We start from the raw sequence: 23,832 nt of genomic DNA, 5'->3' as shown, positions 1-23,832 counted from the left end.
CACTACTTCCCAGTTGATTCACTGACAATCTCTTCTGTGCTGAAAGTTAGGACAGCTGCCAAGGAAGACCAGTCACTCAGGTGACCTTGTCCAAACTTCCAGACTTTTGAATCTCATAGGACTGTTAAGACAAAATGAGAATTGACATAACGGGCATTTGTTCAACTCGCTCTCTATATATGAAGGCCCTCCAAGTGAAGGATCTAACACCTGCCTAGTGCAGTATTTTCCATCATTCACAACTCTACAGAACTAAAATAAGTATCAATTAAATGTAAAACAATAAAAAGGAGAACAGGCTTTTCATGAAACACTTGTCTTCACATCCTACTTTTGGCCACTCAGGAACCTCTCTGGCACAAAATTACAGGTGACTTAACAAATACTGAGGGGAGAGGTTTAAAAGGGGGAAACAGTTGTCCTGGGGCAAATCTGGTGGCAAGGGCCTCAGTCAAAAGGATGCCACAGTCCGATCAGTGGGGATGCAAACAGGGTCAAGGCGGATAAAAATGCACGCGGGCAAAGAACGCTTCGGACCATAAAACTAGGGCCACCTTTATTCCCAACTTTCACGTCCATTGATAATAGAAGCTGTTCCAGAGGCCTGCTGAGATTCAGGCGGTTGTGAAATTAAATCACATCTCACCAGACCCGGGCAGACCTAGATAACGTCGGCCCAGCCTGGGGCCGCCTCTCCCGTCCAGGGGCCTTACCGATGGAGATCTCCTGCGCGAAGGCCAGAGAGATAAGCAGCAGCGGCAGCCCCACAGCTATGCATGTGACCATCTTGTCCACCGCCAGCTCCAGCCGTAGCCCCTTAAACTTGGGCTCGGTGGGCTCCTTCAGCAAGAAGTCTGAGAACACGTACTCCGTGGCCAGGTGGGCAATAGCCATGGCTACCGCGCGCTGGGTTTGTCCAAGCAAGCTAACTGGGGCAGGTCCGGGTACCGGCGGCGTCTGGAGGGCCGCACGACGCCTTCACCCCGTCACCGGCCTGGTGGGAGGCTTTCGCTTTCCCTTTGCTGGCTCCCGCATCCTTCCAGCCTTTGTGCCTTGGTGTGTCTGGCTCCCAGCGATCCTGCCGGAGCCACAGTTGCCTGGGATCAGCGCCTGGCCAGGCACCTCTGCGGCCAGGGGGTCTGGATCCAAAGCTCTCCCAGGTGCTGCAGTCCCGCCCCCGCGCGCTCAGCGTGCGCTTCTCCCCGGGGGCGGGCGACACCCGGGCTCCGCGCCACTCGCGCACGCCGCCCGCAGGCACTACAACCAACTCGGGAACAAAGCACTTCCCTCACTTCCCCGCCCCTCCGCGCGCCCCAGCCGCCAAAGATGCCTCCCGGAGGCCCTGCGCCCTCAGCCCGCGGCGCCGGCTCTTCCGGAACCTAGAGGGAAACCGAGTACCCAGGGGCCTGGAGTTTCCGGAAGACGCGCTGACGCGCAGCGGAGTGGGCGCGGCTGCATCCCGCCCCCTGCCAGAGTCCTGGGGAATAAGCAAAGGGTTCATCCCCTGTAGTGGCCCCTCTGGAAAAATCTCCCTCCCTTCCATCCACTTCCTGGCATTTGAGATTTTTCAAATCATTTCTGCAAGCGGCCCCTTCCTTTGAGCACAGGTAGCCCCCTTTTGTGCTCCATCCCCAACATGTCTATACGGTGAAATCAGGTTAACGGGGACTGTAACAACTTCATCATACAACGATGCCAAAATAAGGCAAATCGAACGACCCGGCGCTGGACCCTTCCAGGAGCTCTGCTTGAGAGGGAGACCTGAATTGAGAGTAAGCGCTGTGTGACTGTGTCTTAGACCAAGGTTAGCCTGTATCCTTTGCCTTCCAAGTCATAGCCGCAGTCTGGGAGCCAGCAGAGAAGTGTCTACTGGTGCGTGGGGGCTACATAAAGCTGCTTCTGAACCCCTAACAGGGAGTGGATGATGGGAAATACTCTGACCACCAACACTGGGACCAGGCAGGGCTTTTAAACCTGAGGGATCCTTGAGATGAAGCTCATCTGCCTTCTCTGTTCTTTGTGTACTCGCACATCCATGAATGTAAGCCTCAAAACTCTCACATGTTCCTCTCCACCCTGGTGTCCTCTAAACACACATGCAAGGGACTACACAATCCTTCAGCTGGGTTGCTTACAGGACTTCAATCATAATGTCTCCTTAAACCTGAACTCTTCCCCATCTTATTAAATGCACCACCATCCACTGATGTGCCCAAGCAGAAACCTGGATTGACATCTTTAACTCATCTACCTCTCCCAGCTGCCACAACTGATTTCCAAATTTCCTTGCTTCTCTAAATATAGTAAATCTGACAGCTCTCCACCTGAATGGAACACCCCAATTCAGCCCATCATCCTTTCTCCTAACTACATACAAAAATGTCTCCCCAGACCCACCAAGCCATTCTTCTCCACAGCTGCCAAACGGAGATTTTTAAAGCTCTAATCTCATCATATTACTCCTCTACTTAAAAGTACATTTTCTTTTAGGTTAAAATCCAAAATTCTGCCTGGTGTGGTGACTCATGTCTATAATTCCAGCTACTCCAGAAACTGAGACAGGAGGATCCCAAGTTCTAGGCCAGCTTGGGCAATTTAGCAAGTCCCAATCTCAAAAATAAATGAATAAAAATACAATAAAAGATTGGGGATATAGCCCAGTGGTAGACAGCTTGCCTAGCATGTGGGAGGCTCTGGGTTCAATCCTTAGTACTTTAAAATTTTTTCTTCTTTTCAAATTCCTTAGCATGACCACTCACTACCTATCCACTATTTTCACTCCTCCTCTTTCAGTTCAAGTTATTTAGTCCCCTTGCTTTGCCTTCTTCAGGCCTTCCCCAGTCCAAAACTCTACCCATAGTGGCAACTTTGCCTGTCACACTCTCACAACTCCTGTTCTCAGCTCAGTGTCACTTGCCCAGAAAAGCCTTCCTGGGTAGACTGCACTAGGTTAGGTCCCTTTGTCATACTGTCACCACAGGTTACTAACTGTGGGTCTTGGAGGAAGTTACTTGACCCTCCTGTGACTCCACTTTCTCATGTGTAACATGGTTATACGTACCTCTTGTGATTATGGCAAGGATCTAGTGAGTTAACACATGTAAAATGCCATCACCGTGCCGGGCAACTGATGAGCACTGTATAAAAGCTTTCATTGCTTTCTATTTTTTCTTCTTCAGAATAATCACAGCCTGGCCCAGTGGCACATGCCTAGAATCCCAGCAACTTGAGAGGCTGGGGCAGGACGATCTTTTGTTCAAAGCCAACCTTAGAAACTTAGTGAGGCCCTATGCAACTTAGCAAGATGGTGTTTCTAAATAAAATATTAAAAAGGGTTGGGGATGTGACTCAGTGGTTAGGTGCCCCTGGATTAAACCCCCAGTACCAAAAATTAATTAGTCAGAACTCCTTAAATATCTAAAGGATAATTTTCTTTTAACCTCTCCTCCTCCCAGTTTAACAAAAGGTAATTTTGAATGGAAAAAAAAAAAAAACCCATGCAACTGGCCATTTTATGATATGTGAAACTTTATTAAAAAGAGAAATAGTGCAAACTCATTTAAAAAATCAACTAAGTGAAAAGGAAAAAAACTAAATAATTTGTTGTTTTATGAAAGGTAAGCAATAAATAAGGCATTTATCATAATTATTATTATGTGATTACACAGCCTACACACATATGAAAACCGTAGTGCATATACTACAAAATCACATTGGTAGGCTGGAATTCAAAATCTTGTGGATACTGTGTTGATGTGGCATTCAAGTAAACTACAAACAGAATTTTTAGCATTTGCATCCTGTCTTATGTAAGACTATAGCTTCTATCAAATTACCCATTTCCCCTCACCAAGATGAAGTTGAGAAAGTGTGAAAGGTCCCACCACCAGAGTATTTATTAGTCCTACTCGTTCACCTGGATATTCAAGGATCCACTGCTAAGGCAGATGTTCTAGTATCACTCATTTGGCATTGGCATCCCAGGGCAGCTTGCCCTGAGCTAAGGGCAATTTCTCAGTCTAGCAATAAACAACTTGCTTTTATCAATCTTATACCTAATGTCCAGGCATGCCTTCAGAAAGGGTGGATTGCCTCATAATGGGCTGAGTTTAGTTGCTCAAAATTTTATTTTTGTATGTGAGCCTTGAAAACTGTAAAATTATCTTCAAAGCTAACTTAATGGTTTAAAAAACTGCCACTGAGACTCTTTTTCTCACCTTTCCTTTTCCTTTTTTCTCCTCCCTCCTCTCAAGGACTATATGTTGAAGAGGCAACCTGTCTAGGATTTTGAATGATCTCTTCTCCCAACCACTAAGCTGCATTGATGAATTCCTCCTGGTGCTTCTCAAATACTGAGGATGTTCTTCTTTCATAGAAGATTGAGACCTGGGAAGAGCCCCCCCTAACTGAATGAAAAGATGAGACTGAAGATTCAAGCCCAGACTTGAAGTTCTCCCTGTTGCTGAGAGCTCACACTAAACTCTGACTCACAGTGAGAAAACCCAGCCTGCTCCTTCACAGATTCCAGCCTTCCTGCAGTCTGGAACAGAAATAGAAATTCTCTAGTTGATTTTTAAAAATGCAGACATTGCCAGGGAAACATATTGTAAAAACATATAAAATGAAGTGAATTGTAAACATTCAAGTATTTCTACAGGTTTGCATAAAACAGCAGCAATTAAAAAAAAAAAACCTTATCACTTTGCCTTGTCTAGCAAACAACGCACAGGTTATTTATATTAAGGGGAGAAAGGCCCGGAGAATTGATTAAAGACTCCAAAAAATTCTATCGGCAGATACTAACTTAGACACTTCCATGAACTCCTTAGAAACTTGTTTTCCCTGTGACAACTAAGGGATGCATCTTATGTAACAGTGTTGAAAAATCAGTGCTATTCCAGTTAGAAAAATGTCTAAGGCACTATAGCTTTTCTAGAAGTTATTTGTCTAGAAACTTTGGCAATTAACCAAGGAAGCACTGCTTAATCTAAAAATTATTAAAGATGGAATATGAAAATATCTTTCACAGAGTCTCCCACTTCAGCAAATTTGTTCAGAGAACAGACTAAGTGTTGGCTTTCCTTGGTCCCACATATTCTCCTTTTTTGGCAATTTTATACCTGAGGATTATTCACAGCCCATTTAGAAATAAATAAATAAAAGCAGATTGCTTTGGATAATGTTCCAGAGGATCCGAAGCCTGACACAGGACTCAGTTGTCAGCCTTCCTTGGTGAACAATGCCTTGGTCCAGTTTCCCTGTTGACCGCCATCCAGCCAGCTGTGGAACCTCATCTATTCCTGCTGAGGAAGACCAAATGATTCACAAAGCATCCGTGGGGAGCGCACAAGACTGGACTTCCTGATAAGGCCTCTGCCTCCTTGCGGAGCGCAGTCTGAGGGAGAGAATCACGGTGGTAACCAGGAGGAGGAGTCCCACGATGAAAAGGATGACCAAAGTAGCCTTGGCTCCTCTCGGACCCAGATTCTTGCCAAAGAAATACAGCTCCTCCCTACCTGTGAAAAAAGAAAAGTGAGGTGTCAGGCACCTGCCTCTCTCTGAGGAGTGAAACACTGAGGCATTCACATGTAGGATGCAGGAGAGAATATCATTACCGTTGGAGGGCACTGTGGCCGGGTGGGATGCCCCTCCAGGAGACTTGGTGGAGTAAGGAATCCTGTTGTCTGGACAGGGAAAGTAAGTTGATTGTTTTATTAGCAAGAGAAAGAGATTATTTTCGTGATATAAGTTATATCATTTTGCCAGCAAGGACTTTACCCCACCAGTATCTGCCATCTTTCTTGGATTCTCACTGGGCAGCTTCATACCAGTGCACATGTATTCTACTCCTCCCACTTCCCAGCTCCCACTCACCCACTGACATCCATCTTGATCATCCTGGTCTCAGAAACCTTGGGTCTCACCCCTAAACTGTTAGCCCTCCTATTACTGCCACTGATGCCTGTACTGTGCCCTCATTTATGACACACCGTACTCCATTATGGTTACATATTTACATATCTGTCTCTCTTACTTGACTTCAAGCTCCTTGGGGGCTTATCTGGGTTTTCTTCAGGCCTCCTATTTTCTAGGTCTACAGGAAACTTGGTGCCATCTATCTGGCATCATTGACAGGCAACACTACCTATGTTCCGGAGGACTGTGTAGGTTGTCTCCATGCCAGCATGGATGTGATCAGACACATGACAGTGTAGCAGCCATGTCCCTGGGTGATCCGCAAAGAGTTCAATGGTTTGGAATGTCCCAGGAAAGAGATCATAAACATCTTCTCGGTAAGATCTATCTATCTGCAGAAATTAAAATTAAAATTAAAAACAAAACAAAACAAAAAACAGCTTGGGGCTTTCTTTCTCAACAAGTAGGAAAAGATAGGCAAAGAAACACAGTAAGCAGAAGGAATGAAATAATAAAGAGCAGGAATCAAATAAAATCAAGAACAGAAACACAATAGAGATAAATCAAAGAAACTGAAAGCTGGTTCTTTCAACAGATGGATAAAACTGAGAAACCTTGTAGCAGCCAATTTCCATGATGGTTCCTAATGATCCCCATTTTCTAATACTCATAACCTTCATAATTCCCACCTATGTTACATGAGGGTTGTTCTGTGCGACCAATAGTATATGGCAGAAGAAATGGCATTCCACTTGTAAAAAGTAGGCTATAAAAGACTATGACATCTGCCTTAGTCCCTCTTGTACTCTCTCCTCTTGAATCAGTCATTCTGGGCGAAGCCAGCAGCTCCCATGCCATATCTGTATGATAATAATCAGATGCATTCAGTCAACAGCCACATGAGTGAGCTTGAAAGTGAATCCTCTGGTTCCAGTCAAACCTTTGATAACTGCAGCCCAGCTATCTTGATTGCAGTCTCATGAGAGATGCCAAATCTAAACTAACAAGCTACCCCCAGATTCCTGACTCAGAGAGACTATTAGATAATAAGTGTTTGTTGTGTTAGTGCATTGAGTTTTATAGTAATTTGTTAAGCAGCAATAGTTCAGTAATGCAAATCTGACCAAGAAAAAGAAAAAAAAAGGAAAAAGTCACTAACACCTTATAGACATTAAAGAGGATAGTAAAGGAATATTGTACAATAGCTCTGTCCCCATAAATTCTTCAATTTATAGGTAGGAACAAATTCTTAAAAAGACATAAACTGCCAAGAGAAAGAATATAAGAAATAGATAACCTGAATAGGACTATATCTGATAAACTAAAATTTTATTTAAACCTTCCAACAGATCCAGATGGCTTCATTAGCAAATTCTACCAAACATTTTAAAACATTTTATTAGTGTATTATAGTTGTACTTAATATTGGGGTGCATTTTTACATAATTATACAAACATGAAAAATAATTTGTTCTAATTCAGTCTCCTGTACTTCCCCTTTTCCTCCCTTCTTCTATTTCCCTGTTCCCTTTCATCTATTCTACCAGTCTTCTATTTATTTATAGTTTTTTAAATTAGTGCTTTATAGATATACATAAAGGTAAAATTTACTGGTATATTCATATAGGTAGATAGGAAAGTTTGGTCAGTCACATTCCATTGTTATTCACTTTTTCCATCCCTCCTCCCTCCCTCTCAATCTCCTTCTTCTTCTTCAACTTCACTGTTTTTTCTTCTATTTTCATGGGATCTCCCATTCCACCTTTTTAAAATATCAGCATATATAAAGAACTCAAAACACTTAACATAAAACAATCCAATTAATAAATGGACAAAAGAACTAAACAGACTCTTCTCAAAAAAAGAAATACAAATGGCCAACAAATCTATGAAAAATAATAAAAATCTTTACCAATCAGGGAAATGTAAATCAAAACAACACTAAGATTTCATCTCACTCCAGTCAGAATATCAATTATTGAGAATACAAGTAATATAAGCGAGGGCTTCTTGCTGCATGATCCTATGGCAAAAAGGTGGAAGAGCAAGAGTGCCCATGCCAGAGATCAAGAGATCAAATTTGTAGAGTGCAGCCTATTTATAATCTGCATGAATCCATTCATAAAGGAGGGGCCCTGATGACTTAAACATCCCCCACTAGGCCTCATCTCCTCACTGCTGGAAGGGGGATTAAGTCTCCAACACATCAATTTGAGGAAACACATTCAAATCATAGCAGAGACAGAAAACAGATGGGTTGCTAAGTGTTAAGCAGAGGGAAATGATTGATACCAGAGGGTGCAACTGGGAAACTTCGAGAAGTGATGGAAGTATTCTGGTTTTTTTTTTTAATTCTGTATCTTGTGTTTTATTGTTTGTTGTTTACATCACTATTTGTGCTTATAAAACAAAATCGTACAATAAATAGGGTGACTTGTATGCAATGTGAATCACATTTTAATTTTTAACATATATGTATGTATAACCTTTAATAATTTCATAAATTTTTAATTTAATTTTTTAAATGTCTGTTGAAAAAGTCAAAATCTGAAAAGCAGCATAGCCATTTAACACATGAAATGCTAATCACTGTAGGCTAATATTTGGTGTCCTTTGAAATACACAGAGGGGAGAAGATAGTAAACATTTTATTAAATTACTGCTTATTGCAGTTTAAGTAGAATATAATTCTAACAAACTAGAAACAATTCTAGTAGTTTATCTTACAGATTAGATATGATTATCATTCTCTACCCTGCTTCCTGGTAGATGGCACTGAGAACTTGAGATGACAGGCTATTTGGACTTTATCCCTGGAAACCTGATTCAGCAGGTCTGAGGTGGGGCAGAACAGAGGCAGTCTATTCTTTAAACAGTTCTCTAGGTGATTCTGCTGTATAGACAGCACCACCCATACGGTATAACTTGATGCCAGAGAGCAGGAGGTCACACGTGGTCCAGCCCAGCTCTTCAGGGCAAAAGTCAAGGTAAAGTTGAGGGGCCCACGCCAGAGCTCAAAATGCCTCCTTTATTGGATAGGGCTAAAATGTTAACTAATCACAAAGAAAAGAAAGGAGGGGTGGGAAGGAAAGACAAATGGGATGAAAAAGGATGGGAAAGGAAAAAAGACCAACCCTTGGATGCTTCCATATGCAATATTAACAGAATAATCCAGAGTGGTCATAACCATGGCCATATAATTGATGAGAAAATGTTCCTCTGAGACTGAAAGAGTTTTTTACAACACAGTAATATGCACATACCTGTTAGGAAATATCTTCAAGGAGAAGGTACAATCTCATTTCTTTGCTCCGCTTGTAATATGAACTACCATCACCCCTCACAAGCATCACATGCCAAGGAACTTCCTTATTTCCCAGTGGAACTGCATTGAATCCATTAGTTCAAAAAATCTTCCCCCAAACATTTTCCTTATACTTACTTTGAAAATATAGCTCTCCGCATGATAATGGATGGTATGTATGTCCACTTCACTTCCTATTCCTAACAAGTACCAATTTGTCATTGTGTCTTCATTCATTATGAGGCCATGGAGATTTCCAAAAATCTTTCCATTAATGGCTAAGAAGGCAAAAAAGAAAATAGTCTTTGGTCATTGAGAAGACACTACTTAATTTGAGTTTAGAAATGGTCCAAAATCTTTAGGTCACCCTTCTTAGCTACCTGTGAAACAGGTAAGAGTCTCACTTACACTTAAAACAACCCTGCCATTCTAGATCCAAAATTCAGATTACCAGGAATCTTTATATAAAGAGAGGCAGGAAAGAGAAATAGCTTGTTTTTCAAAGCTGCATCTTGGGTGGCACTGTTTGTTTATTCAGCATATCCTTCTTGTGAATTGGATTACAGGCTCATTGGTAAGAATCCTGATTTATACCTTTCTGCAAATGAGTGGCCTCAGTCACAGAAAAAAATCAAATTTACTTAGATAAACACTGAATTAATTAGAAGATATTTCCTTAATATTTCACTTTCTGAGAACAAGTTTAAGGCATTTATACACAATGGAGTACTACTCAGCACTAAAAAAATGACAAGATCATGGCATTTGTAGGGAAATGGATGGCACTAGAGCAGATTATGCTAAGTGAAGCTAGCCAATCCCTAAAAAACAAATGCCAAATGTCATCTTTGATATAAGGAGAGCAACTAAGAACAGAATATGGAGGAAGAGCATGAGAAGAAGATCACCATTAAACAGGGACGAGAGGGGGGGAGGGAAGAGAGAGAGAAGGGAAATTGCATGGTAAAGGAAGGAGACCCTCATTGTTATACAAAATTACATATAAGAGGAAGTGAGGGGAAAGGGGGAAAAAACAAGAGAGAGAAATGAATTACAGTAGATGGGGTAGAGAGAGAAGATAGGAGGGGAGGGGAGGGGAGGGGAGGGGGGATAGTAGAGGATGGGAAAGGCAGCAGAATACAACATACACTAGTATGGCAGTATGTAAAAAAGTGGATGTGTAACCGATGTGAATCTGTAATATGTATACGGGGTAAAAATGGGAGTTCATAATCTGCTTGAATCAAATGTATGAAATATGATATGTCAAGAGCAACTAATAATAAAAAAAATTAAAAAAATGTTTAAGCCTGGCTGGTTCTCCAAAAGAAACAGTTTCCTAGGGCTGAACCAATAACCCAATAATGACCAAAACACACTGGGTTTATGAGAGGGTGACTCTTAGTCCTCCACTAACTTTTTATTTTATGCACCATGGTATAACCAAATAAGTGTGTGCATTAAAAAGAAAGAGCTCTCAGCTGGGCATGGTGGTGTAGGCCTTCAATCCCAGCAGCTGGGGAGGCTGAGGCAGGAGGATCAAGCCAGCCTCAGCAAAAGTGAGGTGCTAAGCAACTCAGTGAGACTGTATCTCTAAATAAAGTACAGAATAGGGCTGGGGATGTGGCTCAGTCATCGAGCACCCCTGAGTTCAATCCCTGGTACATGAAGGAAGGAAAGAAGGAAGAAGGAAGGAAGGGCGAGCTCTCAAAAAAAGAAAGAAAGAAAGAGCACTCTGAGAAGCTTTTGAAAAAAGAGAGCAAAATTAGTAAGGGAAAGAACAGCTGAACTGGGAATCAGGCCACAATATTCTAATCCATATTAATAACGAACTTTGTGGCCATCTTCAAAAGTAGATCTTAGCCAGAGTGTCTATTTCAAATATTACTCCTACAAAAAAAAAAAAAAAAAACCTACCTGAAATTACACTGAGTTAAATAAAACATTAAAACAGAAACTCGGTGATGGTGTCTTATTCCACAGTAAATTACACAAATCCTTAAATTGATCAAATGGGACGTTATGGTGACTCATAAAAAACATACCAATAAGTAGTGACATATTTTTAAAATTACTTCTTTATAGCTTAAAAAATCTCAGCATTCAGAGAGATGACCCTAAATAGCTGGTCCAAAGCCTCAAAGACTTTGCTACCAGTCCCCATTGGCTAGGCTGGTACTTGCTGAAAAAAGCTTTAGAGGAACTTCTTCAGTTCAGGTGCCCCTGGGAAGAGGGAAAGGCACAGAGAAAGAGGTTGGGTGATTCCTACAGTGAGGGGAATTTCTATGAGCCTATCTCAACAATGTTCTCTTTGAATTCCAATATACCATGCATTTTGTTGCTCTCTTCAAAATCATCAGTGCGCTTAACATCCCGTGGATCTTTATTGAGATACTTCTTGATATTGTCATCCAGATACCAGGATTCATTCTCATTAAATACCAAAAACAAGAGAGCAAATTCATAATCAACATCACTTCTTCTTCCCTTTTCATTCAATACTCCTTCTCGGCATGTAATCAAAGGACCCATCAGCCCACTATATGTGTCCTGAAAGAGAAAGCAAACCAAATCAGCTAAGCCATTAAATAATTTAATAACATTTCATTCCATCTGCCACCATTCTGGTGTAGGATCCTTAAACTGGTTCCTCTCTGGTCTGTCTCACCTCACCTTCAGCTCATGCTATTGACCACCATCTGATTAATTTCCTCACTTCCTTATTTATAAGTCTTCAGTGATCTTCCATGGCCTTCAGAATAAAATACAAATCCCTGATAGGTGTTTAAGCTCCTATCTGCTCCTCCAGTGAACTTTCTGGCTTAGGTTCCCTGCTGCTTTCCTTTTGGACCCTGTATGATAGATAAACGGGACTCAACACTTTTCCCATACACCTTCCACTTTCCTATGTTCAGCTTTGTTCATATTGTTCTTTCTTCCTAAACCTTCTTTCCAAGGTCTCCTCTAGTGCTTTTAATAGCTAAGGAATTTCCCAGATTCAGAGTCATGGTGTGGACATGTAATATTTTTACCACCAAGTTATGTTTCTTTAAGACAAGGATACTTGCATTGTCTTAGTTTTGAGTAGCATCATTGCATGTTACAAGTACTCAATACATGTATTTGGATGCATGAATAAACAAATATTTTTTTCCATAATTAGAATTTGTAAATGTATTTTTTCAAGTGTTTTATATGTCTATTTCCTGAATTGTTGTAATCTCCAGGACATCAATTCAAGACATCTATTCTAAAAGGAAGTTTAAGATAATTCCTCACTTTTTAAAAATAAATGATGATGCTTACATTTCATATCAGATATGATTTTAGTTTGGACTTTGGTTTATGACATATAATTAAAGACCAAAGTAATTTTACATACACCTGACTCAAATCAGTATTGAATCTTTGCTTTTTATTTCTCAGTTATCTATCATTCATAGTTTTATAGTTTCAGTTACTATGTTTGAGATGTGCTTTCTTTCCCAGAGCCCTATAAAGGCTTGTCTATAAGACAAGATAATGCCTTTAAAATTAATAGATTTTTACACAGCCAAAACCATGAATAAAGTATATTGTGATACTCTTTTGTTATCTATAGATATATTTTCTTTTGTTTCAAGTTACTATGTAAGTTCTAAATCTGGTAATTGAAATATTGGGGCTATGTTTTTACTTCTTACTTGAAATCAAGGGTTAGCAAACTTTTCTTGTGGGAAAGTATCAGATGGTAAATTTTTCTTTTAGTTTGTGGCCCATACTGTCTTTGTCATCTCCATAGGCAATGTCAATGAGTAGGGGTGGCTGGATTTAACCAGTGTGCCATACATCATTCGATTCCCCTGCTATAAATCATACCCACTCCTCAGATACCCACCAGAGTTGTGATGACTCCGAGTTTACATTGCAGCTGTGTTACATTAAGCATCTTGGTTGCTCTCTTCACCTTACCTTCACAAAGTTTGCTGTTGAATAGTAAACCCATGGAATACAATTGGGATCAGAGGGCCCTGGCCCTGATCTTTTTGGGACATTCCATCTGTAAGTTTTTACTTCTCCTGAAATGAATGAGAAGAAATTGAAAGAAATTTTTACAGCTGCTTCTGCTGAAGATGATTAACCTGCAGAAATGCGAGCGGGTCTTTATATGTTTTGGTGATGAATTTCTGGAGGTAGTGCCCATTCATTATTCAACTTACATCATGGTTTCTATGGTTTCAAAATGAAATGGCAACTGCAGACTTCCTTCCAGTGTGCCTTCTTCTATTGTCAACTACAATGTGTTCAGGAAATAATGATTTGTTTTATATTACACTGATTTTCCTCCTCAAAATTTGTGTCCTTGTCCCAAAAACTATCCTTGAGCACACCTCAGTCATCAGGGGTCTCAGTCTTCAACTCTTTTGAGAATCACCAGGTATCTTTGTAAGTTCTCTTGGCTCGGGCCTCACCTCAGACCAATAGAATCAGAAAATTTTGAGTCTAGGATTAGAGCACCAGTATGTTTTGAAAGTTTTCAGGTGGGTAGAGAGATCCCTTTAGAACCAGAGAAAATCAGAGAAACTTCTTTCCAAATCCCAACCTATGGGAATTTCTATTTAACCAACTTTTGATAAGCTACTTAACCCATTGACATTTAGTTTCCTTACCTGTGAACTGGGTTAGTCATCCATCATCATCACTTTAGTCATCCATCATCATTAGCCTGTCAGTGGTCATGACAGCTTGCCCACACCCCTACCAGAGTCTCCACCAATGCCCAATGGACACCTCTCTTCCTCCCTCTGTAGTTGCTTTTTTCTTGGGGGGTGGGTACTGGGGATTGAACTGAGGGGCATTTCACCACTGAGTCACATCCCCAGCCCTTTGTTATATTTTATTTAGAGACAGAGAGTCACGTCACTGAGTTGCTTAGGGCCTTGCTTTTGCTGAGGCTGGCTTTGAACTTGTTCGTGATCCTCCTGCCTCAGCCTCCGGAGCCTCTGGAATTACAGGCATGCACCACTGCGCCCAGCTTTGTAGTTGCCTTTTGACCATTAAAAATTAGTAACTTTACTTGATGACTTAATAATGAGAAACTTGAAGTTTTCCCACTAAGATCAAGAAAGGAACAAGGCAAGATCTCTCACCAGCACTTTAAAAATCTTGCTGAAAGTCCTATCTAATGTAATAGACAAGGAAAGGAAATAAAAGCTATACATAGTTGAGAAGGAAGAAATCAAACAGTCTTTGTTTTAATATTACATGATCATCTATGTAGAAAACCTGAAAGAATTGGCCAAAAAAATCTTCCTGAAATTAATAAGCCATCATATAAGATGGTAAAATGCAAGGTTAATATAAAAAAATCAATTACTTTGCAGCATGCTAACGATTAACAAGCAGAAATTTAAGTTAAAAACACAATGCCACTTACATTAGCACTGAAAAAATAAGTAAATACAAATCTAAACAAAAGTATAAGATCTACAAAACTATGATGAAAGATACCAGAAAATAAGAGATGTTCTGTATTCATGGATAAGAAGGTTCAATGTTGTCAAGCTCTCTGTCCTTCTCAAATTGATCCCTAAATTAAAGTCAATCTAATAAAAATATCTGAGCAAGTTATTTTGTGAATATCTACCCACCAATTCTGAAGTCTATAGGGAGAGACAAAAAGTACCATAGTAGCCAACTCAATACCAAAGAGGAACAAAGTGGGAGGACTGGCACTTCTCAACTTTAGGGCTTACTGATGGGAGGGGGACGGGGAGAGCTGGTCAAGGTGTGCACTGTTACAGCCAGGTGGGAGAAAGAAGTTCTAGTGTTCCATTGCACAGTAGGGTGACTATAGTTAACATTAATGCATTATATATTTCAAGACAGAAGAGAGGATTTTGAATGTTCTCACCATAAAGAAATGATAAATTTTCAATGTGATAGATATAATTACCCTGGTTTGGTCATTACACTATATATACATGTACTGAAATATTGTATTGTACCCTATACGTAAGTAAAATTATTGTCAATCAAAATTAAAACAAGCTAGAAAACCACAGTAATCACGACAGTGTGGTATTGGTTAAAGAAAATGCAGACAGTGGAAAAACTAGAAAGCTCAGAATAGAACCACATAAATTCAATCAACTGATCTTTGATAAAGTAGTAAAGTCAATCAATGGCAACAATAAATGGTACTGAAACATCCTCATGCCAATAACAATAATAATATAAAAAACTTTGCACCCTTTAGAGAAATTAACTCAAAATGAGTCATAGACCTAAATGAAAATGTAAAGCCATAAAACTCCTAGAAGATAATATAAGGAAAACCCTAGACAGCCTTGGTATAATCATGATTTTTAGATATAATACCGAAGGCACAATACATGAAAAGAACAATTGATAAGCTGAACTTCATTAAAAATAAAAACCTCTGCTCTGTGAAAGACAATGTCAATAAAATTAGGAGACAAGCCACAGACAGGGAGAAAATATTTGCAAGACACATCTGATGAAGACTGTCATCCAAAACATACAAAGAACTGTCAAAATTCAACAATAAGAAAACAAACAAAGTTACTTTAAAAAACAAAAAAGCAAAGACCTAAGAGATACCTCGCCATACCTTACTTGATGGCAAGTAAATATATAAAAAGATGTTCAACATCATAGGTCATCTATAGAATTACAAATTAAAATAACTACAAATACTATGCACCTATTAGAATGGCCAAAATCTAAAACATCAGTACTGAAAAAGTGCGGAGCAATGGGAACTCTCATTCATTGTTTATGGGAATGCAAATTGTTACAGACATTTTGGAAGACAATTTGGCAATTTCTTTAAAAACTATACATACTATTACTATATGATCACAGTAAATGTGGTCCTTAGTATTCACCCAAAGGAGCTCAAAATTTGCATCCAAGCAAAAAAAGATATATATGGATATTTGTAGCAGCTCTAATCACAATTGCCAAAACATGAAAGCAACAAAGATGTTCTTTTTAAATTATACAAACCACAGAATGGAATATTATTCAATGCTAAAAGGAAGCAAGCTATTGAACCATGAAAAGAGAAAGACATGGAGGAAGTTTAAGTGCACATCACCAAGTGAAAAGATCACATACTGGATGTTCAGGCCACATATAGGACATTCATGAAAGTACAAAGCTTGGAGATGGTACAAATATCTGTAGTTTCTGGAGGTTCAGGGGCAAGGCAGGATAAACAGTCAGTACACAGAGAATTTTTAGGGCAGTAAAATTTTTCTGTGTGGTACCACAGTGGTAAATACATGCCACTGTACTTTTTAAAAAAAACAAAAAAAAAAAAAAAAAACCCATAGAGTTCACATACCAAGCATGGACCCTAATGTAAATTACGGACTTTGTATGACAATGATGTGTCAGTACAGGCTCATCAATTGTAGCTACCCCCAGTGGTAGCACTCTGATGGGTAAATTGTTGTTAGGGAGTCTATGCATGTGTTGGGTGGGAGGTATATGGGAAATCTCTGTACCTTCTGCTCAGTTTTTCTGTGAACTTAAGACTTCCCTACAAAATAATGTTTATTAATTTCTTTTTAAAATATTTTTTTAAAAGTTTATTTTCCTCAAAGTTATAAAGTTATAAGTTTAAAAGTCATATAATTCTAATAATTAATAACTAATTCTAAAGTCATATAAAAATAACTTTTCAGCAGCAAACATTTCCAGCCCCTTTAGCTACTTTTTATGGTAGCTACCTTGATATTTCTAACTAATATGCTTAAAGTTTCTAGATGTTTCTTAGATATGAACTACTGACCTCCTTATGTAACTAGAGGATTTCACTTTTTTTTCTTTTTTTATTATTTCTTACATCCATGACAATAGTGGAGTGCATTACATTCATAATTTTTTGCATTACAATCCTTAATACACCTTTATACCACAATTTACCAAATCTCTGTTTGTATATATGGCATGTTGACACCAAATTCACATCTTCATACATGAATTTTATATAATGATGACCGAAACACCACCAACCAGAGGTCTGTGTCCTTTATAAATTTTTCTCAATTACTTCTTTCCTTAATTTCTATGAATTAATCAATTAGGCTTCATGAATTTTCCTTCTCTGAAACTTTTACAAATATTTTTAGGAATATCCCTGAAATTATTCACCACTTAGAACTTTATCATGTATAATCTGCATTACAACTGAAATGATTCATCTTGTCTTTTTCCAAAAAAACCCCTCACTTTTAACACCTTGAGGGAAATGTGTGATTAATAGCTCAGGTCCTAGAGTCAAGCACACTGCGATTCTACCATTACAAAAAAGGGACCTGGCCAAGTTCTTGACCCTCCTGTGCTTTAGTTATTTTTTAAATCGACATAATAATACCATATTTCATCTGTTACAGGATGCAAATTTTTTACATTTTAACTTGTCTGAAGTCCAAAAGTGTTGTTCAATCTGAAGTTCAAATGTATTGTTCAATCTGTAGCATGTTAATGTGTAATTGGCATTGTGGTTTTCATTAACAGATAAAATAATGATGGACACTTATGGTGTCAGAATTGATTAAATGAGTTAGCACCTACCTTGCCAGGCTGTTGTAAAGATAAATGAAGGGTTTTTCGTTTGTTGCTTTTTTTGGCTTAAACATAAAGCATAGCATCTGACACAAGTTTAACACTCAGTATGTGTTAACCATTATTATTTCTTACTAGCCTACGAGCTTCTTAATGGGTCCTAGACATTTTTTTAAATATTTGGTCAATGGATGAAAGAAGATTTCATACCAGGAGAGGCCAGAAGCACACTGACATTAAGATGAGCTTTTCAAGACTCTTCATAGATCACAAAAGGGTGAGGTCTTGTGGCCACATTAGGATGAAGCAGACCTCTGGCATTTCATACCTGGCTTTGTGATGGGCACATCGAGTCGCTTCCCACTGTCCATATCCTCTATACCCTGGGCTGAGATGGAGTAGGGCCGGCTGGCTTTGTTCTTAAATATGATCAGGATGGTGTCACCCACCTCAGCATGAATCATTGGACCTAAAGGCAAAACACAGGTCTGTGTGCATTATCATTGATCTTTCCAATATCAAAGTAATTTAAATGTAGGTAGTATTAGAGAATAAAACAAGGGTTAGCTTCTTCATTAGTGCACTTCCTTTAGAGGACAATATTGTATAGAATTAAATATCAAAAATAAATAAATAAATATCATGAAGTGTGTAGTAATGGGACCAACCTAGGTTCATATTCTGCCACTTACTAAGACAGGCCTTAGGCAAGTCATGTAATCTGAGTTTCAAATCTTCATCAATAAAATGGGCATGGGGTTAAAGTAAGGGTGGAATAAAATAACATATGTAAAATACTTGTTTCACTGCATTGAACAGGTAAGGATCAATATGCTTAACTTTACTACTAAAAAGTAATTTCTAAGAAAAGGCATATTCATATGATATGGTGACTTTCAGTTGTCACCCTGTGTGTGACCTTTGGTGAGTCTGAAACTGCTTATTTTCTGGCTAATGAATACAATAATAATGAGGAGGATCCCATGAAATAATGTATATTAAAATATTTGGAATGAGTGGAATAAGAAATTATGCATTGATTTATGATCAACACAATCATTTCACTAATGCATGTCTAATGCATTTTTTGGATGTGTGGATACCTTGAGGAGGCCATGTACTCTTTGGACCCTCAGTTGTGCAATTTTCTGTTGGAAGCAACCAGCCTGCATGCCCAAGGAGATGAGCCCACAACCCTCTAGAGAGAGCCTGTGCTAGCCTTATGATGCAATGACCCTCACCATGCCAGATGCCTGTCACCTCAAGATGCTCAGAACATGACACCCCACATTGGCAGAGTATAGCACTCAAAAAGGTCTTCATGAGACCTTACCCAGCTTACAAGTAAGTAGACTGCCATAAGGAAGCACCTCAGATCAGATCCCTATGGTTCTCTCTTGGGCATTTTGTGCATTTTATGTGCATAGGTGGGGGCGGATATACTTGGGGTTGGTGATATTCAACCTGTTCATTCTTCACTGGTCCAAATGGGTTTGATTGCTTTTCTGATAAACACCACTAAAAGAGTAAATAAATCTAAAATTTGTTGAACTAGAAATATCTTCAGAAAATATTAAGCATGAATCCAGAAGTTTCTGAAAACCACTCTTTTCTAATGAAAAAAACTAGAAAAGAAAATTTCTACTGTTTTTAAACATTCAGTGTGAGCATAGCTACAGAGATAGGTGTGCGTGTCCATTTATTAAAATCATTATTTGTATACCACTGGAAGTGTACATGACTTGCTGTACTGGTGAGTAAGAGAAGATGGCTTCTAATTTACAGTGTGATTGAACCCAGGTATGCCTTCCATGCCCTCTGAGTATTTTAGAATCCCAGGACTCTCCCTGAACTGAAGAAAATAAGTGGATGAGCCTCACCCACCCCTAGCTGAAGGCTGCTGGTATTGCCTCTGATGAAGTCACTCATTTCTTTCATTTTACTGAGTGGAATCAAACGGGGGTCTTTGCAAGCATAACCCAAATGCCTCAGGAGGACCAGCACCTCTCCTTAAGAGGTTTTTGGACACATGGGGCCCAAATGAATGATTCCACTGGGAATGACTCATTCATTTGATATGACAAACAAGCTTGCGTGCCAATGTTAATAGGTGAGGGGGAGGGTGGGTGGAGCATTTAATAATTCATCAAGCTAGGAGTCATGGTTCTGTGGAAAATCATATTGTTTATATGTTAACTTGTGTATTTTAAAGCAGCAAAGGATTTCAAGAAGTCCTCTAGATTAGCCCTCTGTTTTAAAATCCTGTCTTTAAGATGGGATCAGGTCTCCCAGGTGAGGGAATATGGGGATAGAAAGCAGGGGGAGCTTATCTGAGGGCCAGGCCAGGCAGCTGGGCATCAGGTAGTGCAGAGGCTGCAGGCAGACCCAGTATGTTCGGAGGGCATGGGTCAGGGCCTCCCGAACTGAAACTAGACCTTTCACCCTTGGCACCCATCTCCCATGGGGGTTCCTCCTTTGTCATAAATATTTTTATGGTGTGTTAGTATGGCACTGTGCATGGATAATCTAGGACCTTGGAGAACTCATACAAACACACTGCCTGGTGTTGTGAGACATCAACTTGTTTTAAATTAAAATTCCCTAGCTCAGTAAAGGAATGGGAAAGAAGCTCAGTATTATTAGACACTGAGTAGACTGCCCTGATGGAATGGGCTCCTGTTTGAGTGTTATCTGGTAGTCTTATTATGCTATTCTTTGTGTGAGCTGAGGACCCAGGACACTCCCTGATAAGGAAAATATTGCACCGAATGAATGCAGTCATGCTACTCTGTCCCTTCTCAGTCTTACAGGAAAGTGTGTGTGTGTGTGTGTGTGTGTGTGTCTTCAGACATGTGCACACGCCTGGGGCTGACGGTGCATGGCTGAAATCTGTGCCATACCCAGGAGTTCTAAGTGCTCCTCTCGCGGTGGTCGAGCTTTGATCTCCACAAATTCTCCATTGGTATATTCCCTGTAAACCACTTTCTTGTACTGAGAGCCAATCCAGTTTTCAGTGTGGTTCATAAATATATCTCCATGTCTGCAAATCGGAAGCATCAAAAATTAAGTTTTTCAGAGTGATTTGGGGGTACTCTGGATCAATGCTCCCCAAACCTGGCTGTAACCAGGGTCTCTCTAGGGAAGTGGCCTCTGGGAGTGGGGCTAGGAATTGGCACTTCAAAGGTCTTCAGGTTCTGATAAGTTCAGCCCAGTATGGCCCATGGTCCACCCTTGAAAACAATTGCTATCCACTGTTTCCAGGTGTTGAGTGGGGTCAACCTCAGAGATTCTTAAGGTCCCTTTGAGATAGTCTTCTCTTTGTGGCACTACCTAACCTCACACACATATATATGAGTGTGCACACATTTTCACCATCCTGAATTCTTCCAGGTTTCATATATATCATTCCATACCTCATTCTTTTTTACTTGTAAAGATCTTTGCAGGTTATATTTTGTGTATGTACCTATTGCAAATATAGTTACAGCTGATTCTTCTTATTCATGGCTCTTATGTTCTAGATAGTCATGGTGAACACTGAATTATCTTGTTTCAAGTGTGTTCCTGTTTGAGGACACTTTATTTAATAGTTGTTGGTGATTTGTTAATATTGAGCTCATAGTTAACTGCACTATAACTCATACCCAAATGAAGCTTCGCTAATACATGTATTTTCTCCATAAGTCACATCACAATTTTCTTGATCTTAGAAATTCTGGACAGTGCTTCAGTGCTACTCTTAAGGGGACCATCTTAAACAGCTAAATAGCCAAAATAAAGAACACAAATGCAGAAGATATGGCACTAAATTAAAAGAGGAGGAAGAGGAAGGGGGAGGGGAGGGGGAAGGAAGAGGCAAGGGGGAAGGGAGGGGAGGTGAAGGGGAGAGAGAGGGGAGGGGGAAGGGGAAGGGGAGGGGAGAATAATTAGAAAAAGAAGAAGAGGAGGAGGAGGGAGAAGCAAAAGAAGGAAAGAAAGAAAGGAAGGAAGGAAAAAAAGAAAAGGCACTTCTTTACAGTAGGAGAGCTGAAACAGGAAAGCAGGAATGTTCTGGTTGATCGCCTCTGGAAATGTGTGCATCAGCATTTTTTCACCACCCTGTGAATATCTTTGAATAACCAGAACAAAAGCCAGAATTGATTGAGGTGTTAAAAATAAATTTTAGCAAATAGGCAAGTTTACAAATATGGAATCCATGATGAGGATCAAGTGTACATTTACATGTGTATTTAATCTATCACCAAGGTATACTGTCACTAATGATTGATTCAAAAAAATCTAAAAGAGCTGGGTGTGGTGGCTCACACCTGTAATTCCAATTACTCAGGTGGCTGAGGCAGGAGGGTGTCAAGTTTGAGATCAGCCTGGGCAACAGAGTGAGACCTTGTCTCAAAAAAGAAAGAGGGAAGGAAGGAAGGAAAGAAGGGAAGGAGAGAGGGAAGAAAAAGAAAAATATATCAATTTTGTTTCCAAATTTGATGAGTTTTGTCCCCACAACCTCATTACCTGGCTGTATTCTAAACAGAGCCACCTGCCCTACTTACCTGAATTAATTGGAATCATTCTTCATCACTTCCTGCCTCCCATGCAGCTCCCTTTCCTCTATGCTCTCCACTGCAGGGAGAGTAGCTCTAAGCTATGAATTTGACCAAGTCACTCCTCATGGAAAATAGTTTTATGGCTTCCCACTGCAAAACTCCTTGGTTTGGCTCTCAAGCCCTCCATTATCTGCTTTGCAGCCTCCTGATCCTAATTTCCCATCATTGCCCCCCCCCACTTGCTCTGCTTATTCTAAACATTCACTCTCTTGAACATGATGTGCCCTCTCTTCCATCCAGGCTTTCATACATGTTGATCGTTCATCAAGAAATGCTTCCCACCTCCTCAACATCCCAACTCCAGGACGACTTCCTCCAGAAAACTCCCTGAAGTTCTGGACAGTGCTTCAGTGCTACTGGACACCTGCCCTCTTCCCACTTTTTCCCAAACAGGCTGTGTTGTGATCCCCATTGCACCCTGCAGTTCCCTTCTCTTAAAATTGATTCACTCTAGATGTTTGTTCTGTATCTTTCTCATGGACCATGAATTTGATTTAAGAAGGGAACTTGTCTGTCCTCCACATTGTTTCACCTCCAAAAGTGAAGCACAATGCCTAGCACATAGTAGGTATTCAATAAATACATATACATCTTCTACCCTAGACTGAAGAGTTTGCAAAATGTAGAGAATTTTTCTTCTAGTTTTATTTTCCACGAGTCTAGTAATGTTTGCATGGTGACCCGAACACATCCTGGAGCCATGCTCTATGGGTTTCCAGCTTTCCTCCCCTGCAGAGTAGGGTGGTAATAGTGTACCTACCACAGGATTAATGCACAGATCATGTGAGTTAGTATCTGTAAAAACTGTGTTGGGCACAACTTAAGTGCTATATAAGCATCTCATCATCATTTCATGAGGATGTTGAATGGGATGCTGGGCAAAAGCTAATTAAATGGGTCAAATGTGTTGTAAAGATCCCAAAATATATGGTTTGTAAAAACCTTAACAAAATTCATCATATACTAATAGCTGATTATTATTGTGGTGAATCCCAGTATGGTTCAAGTAGACACATATTAGTCCACAAGTTCGGGAGCACCAGCAACTTAATTTCCATTTTCAAATTTCTTCTCACTTCACAAACTTGCCCCTTGGAATTGTGCTGATTGGCTCATTAGTCCTTTCTGGGATCCTAAAACTTTCCCAGTGTGTTTTTAGGAAATCTCAAAGAAAGATTTTCAGGTCCTAAGGTGGGGAAGAGGATCTGTACTGGTTAGGACAATAAATGTTTTAGAAATAACCTGTATCAAGAGGTGGTTCAGAAAATAAATATGATCTCACCATGGTCTTGGGGCAAAATACAGAGGCATAGAAATTGAGTACAGAGGGGCATTTGTCACTGGGATCCTACTTAAAGAGGTGCTACAAATGTGCCACTAGGAGAACTTACCATTTCAATTCTTTGCTAAGTGTTTATCCATAGAACTTGTACTTTG

The 23,832-nt window shown here is 39.9% G+C and overlaps 2 protein-coding genes across 2 annotated transcripts in view; both read right to left on the bottom strand.

The window, feature by feature from the left end:
* The window catches only part of Panx1 (pannexin 1), a 40,479-nt gene extending 39,172 nt beyond the window's left edge, over positions 1-1,307 (bottom strand). Inside the window, exon 1 of the mRNA XM_027951394.2 lies at positions 714-1,307. Coding sequence (XP_027807195.1) covers positions 714-894 — 181 coding nt within the window. The 5' untranslated portion in view covers positions 895-1,307. The remainder of the gene's footprint in view (positions 1-713) is intronic.
* A 4,015-nt stretch (positions 1,308-5,322) lies between these two features.
* Hephl1 (hephaestin like 1) overlaps positions 5,323-23,832 on the bottom strand; it is a 68,422-nt gene continuing 49,912 nt past the window's right edge. The window contains exons 13-20 of the mRNA XM_027951395.2: positions 20,698-20,837; positions 18,126-18,266; positions 13,172-13,278; positions 11,548-11,770; positions 9,359-9,498; positions 6,146-6,308; positions 5,616-5,684; positions 5,323-5,558 (exon numbers count right to left, since the gene is read on the bottom strand). Coding sequence (XP_027807196.2) covers positions 5,323-5,558; positions 5,616-5,684; positions 6,146-6,308; positions 9,359-9,498; positions 11,548-11,770; positions 13,172-13,278; positions 18,126-18,266; positions 20,698-20,837 — 1,219 coding nt within the window. The remainder of the gene's footprint in view (positions 5,559-5,615; positions 5,685-6,145; positions 6,309-9,358; positions 9,499-11,547; positions 11,771-13,171; positions 13,279-18,125; positions 18,267-20,697; positions 20,838-23,832) is intronic.

Source organism: Marmota flaviventris, chromosome 9 (assembly GCF_047511675.1).
Source record: "Marmota flaviventris isolate mMarFla1 chromosome 9, mMarFla1.hap1, whole genome shotgun sequence".
Classification (NCBI taxonomy): Eukaryota; Metazoa; Chordata; class Mammalia; order Rodentia; family Sciuridae; genus Marmota; species Marmota flaviventris.
This window is presented reverse-complemented; position numbering and strand designations above follow the sequence as displayed.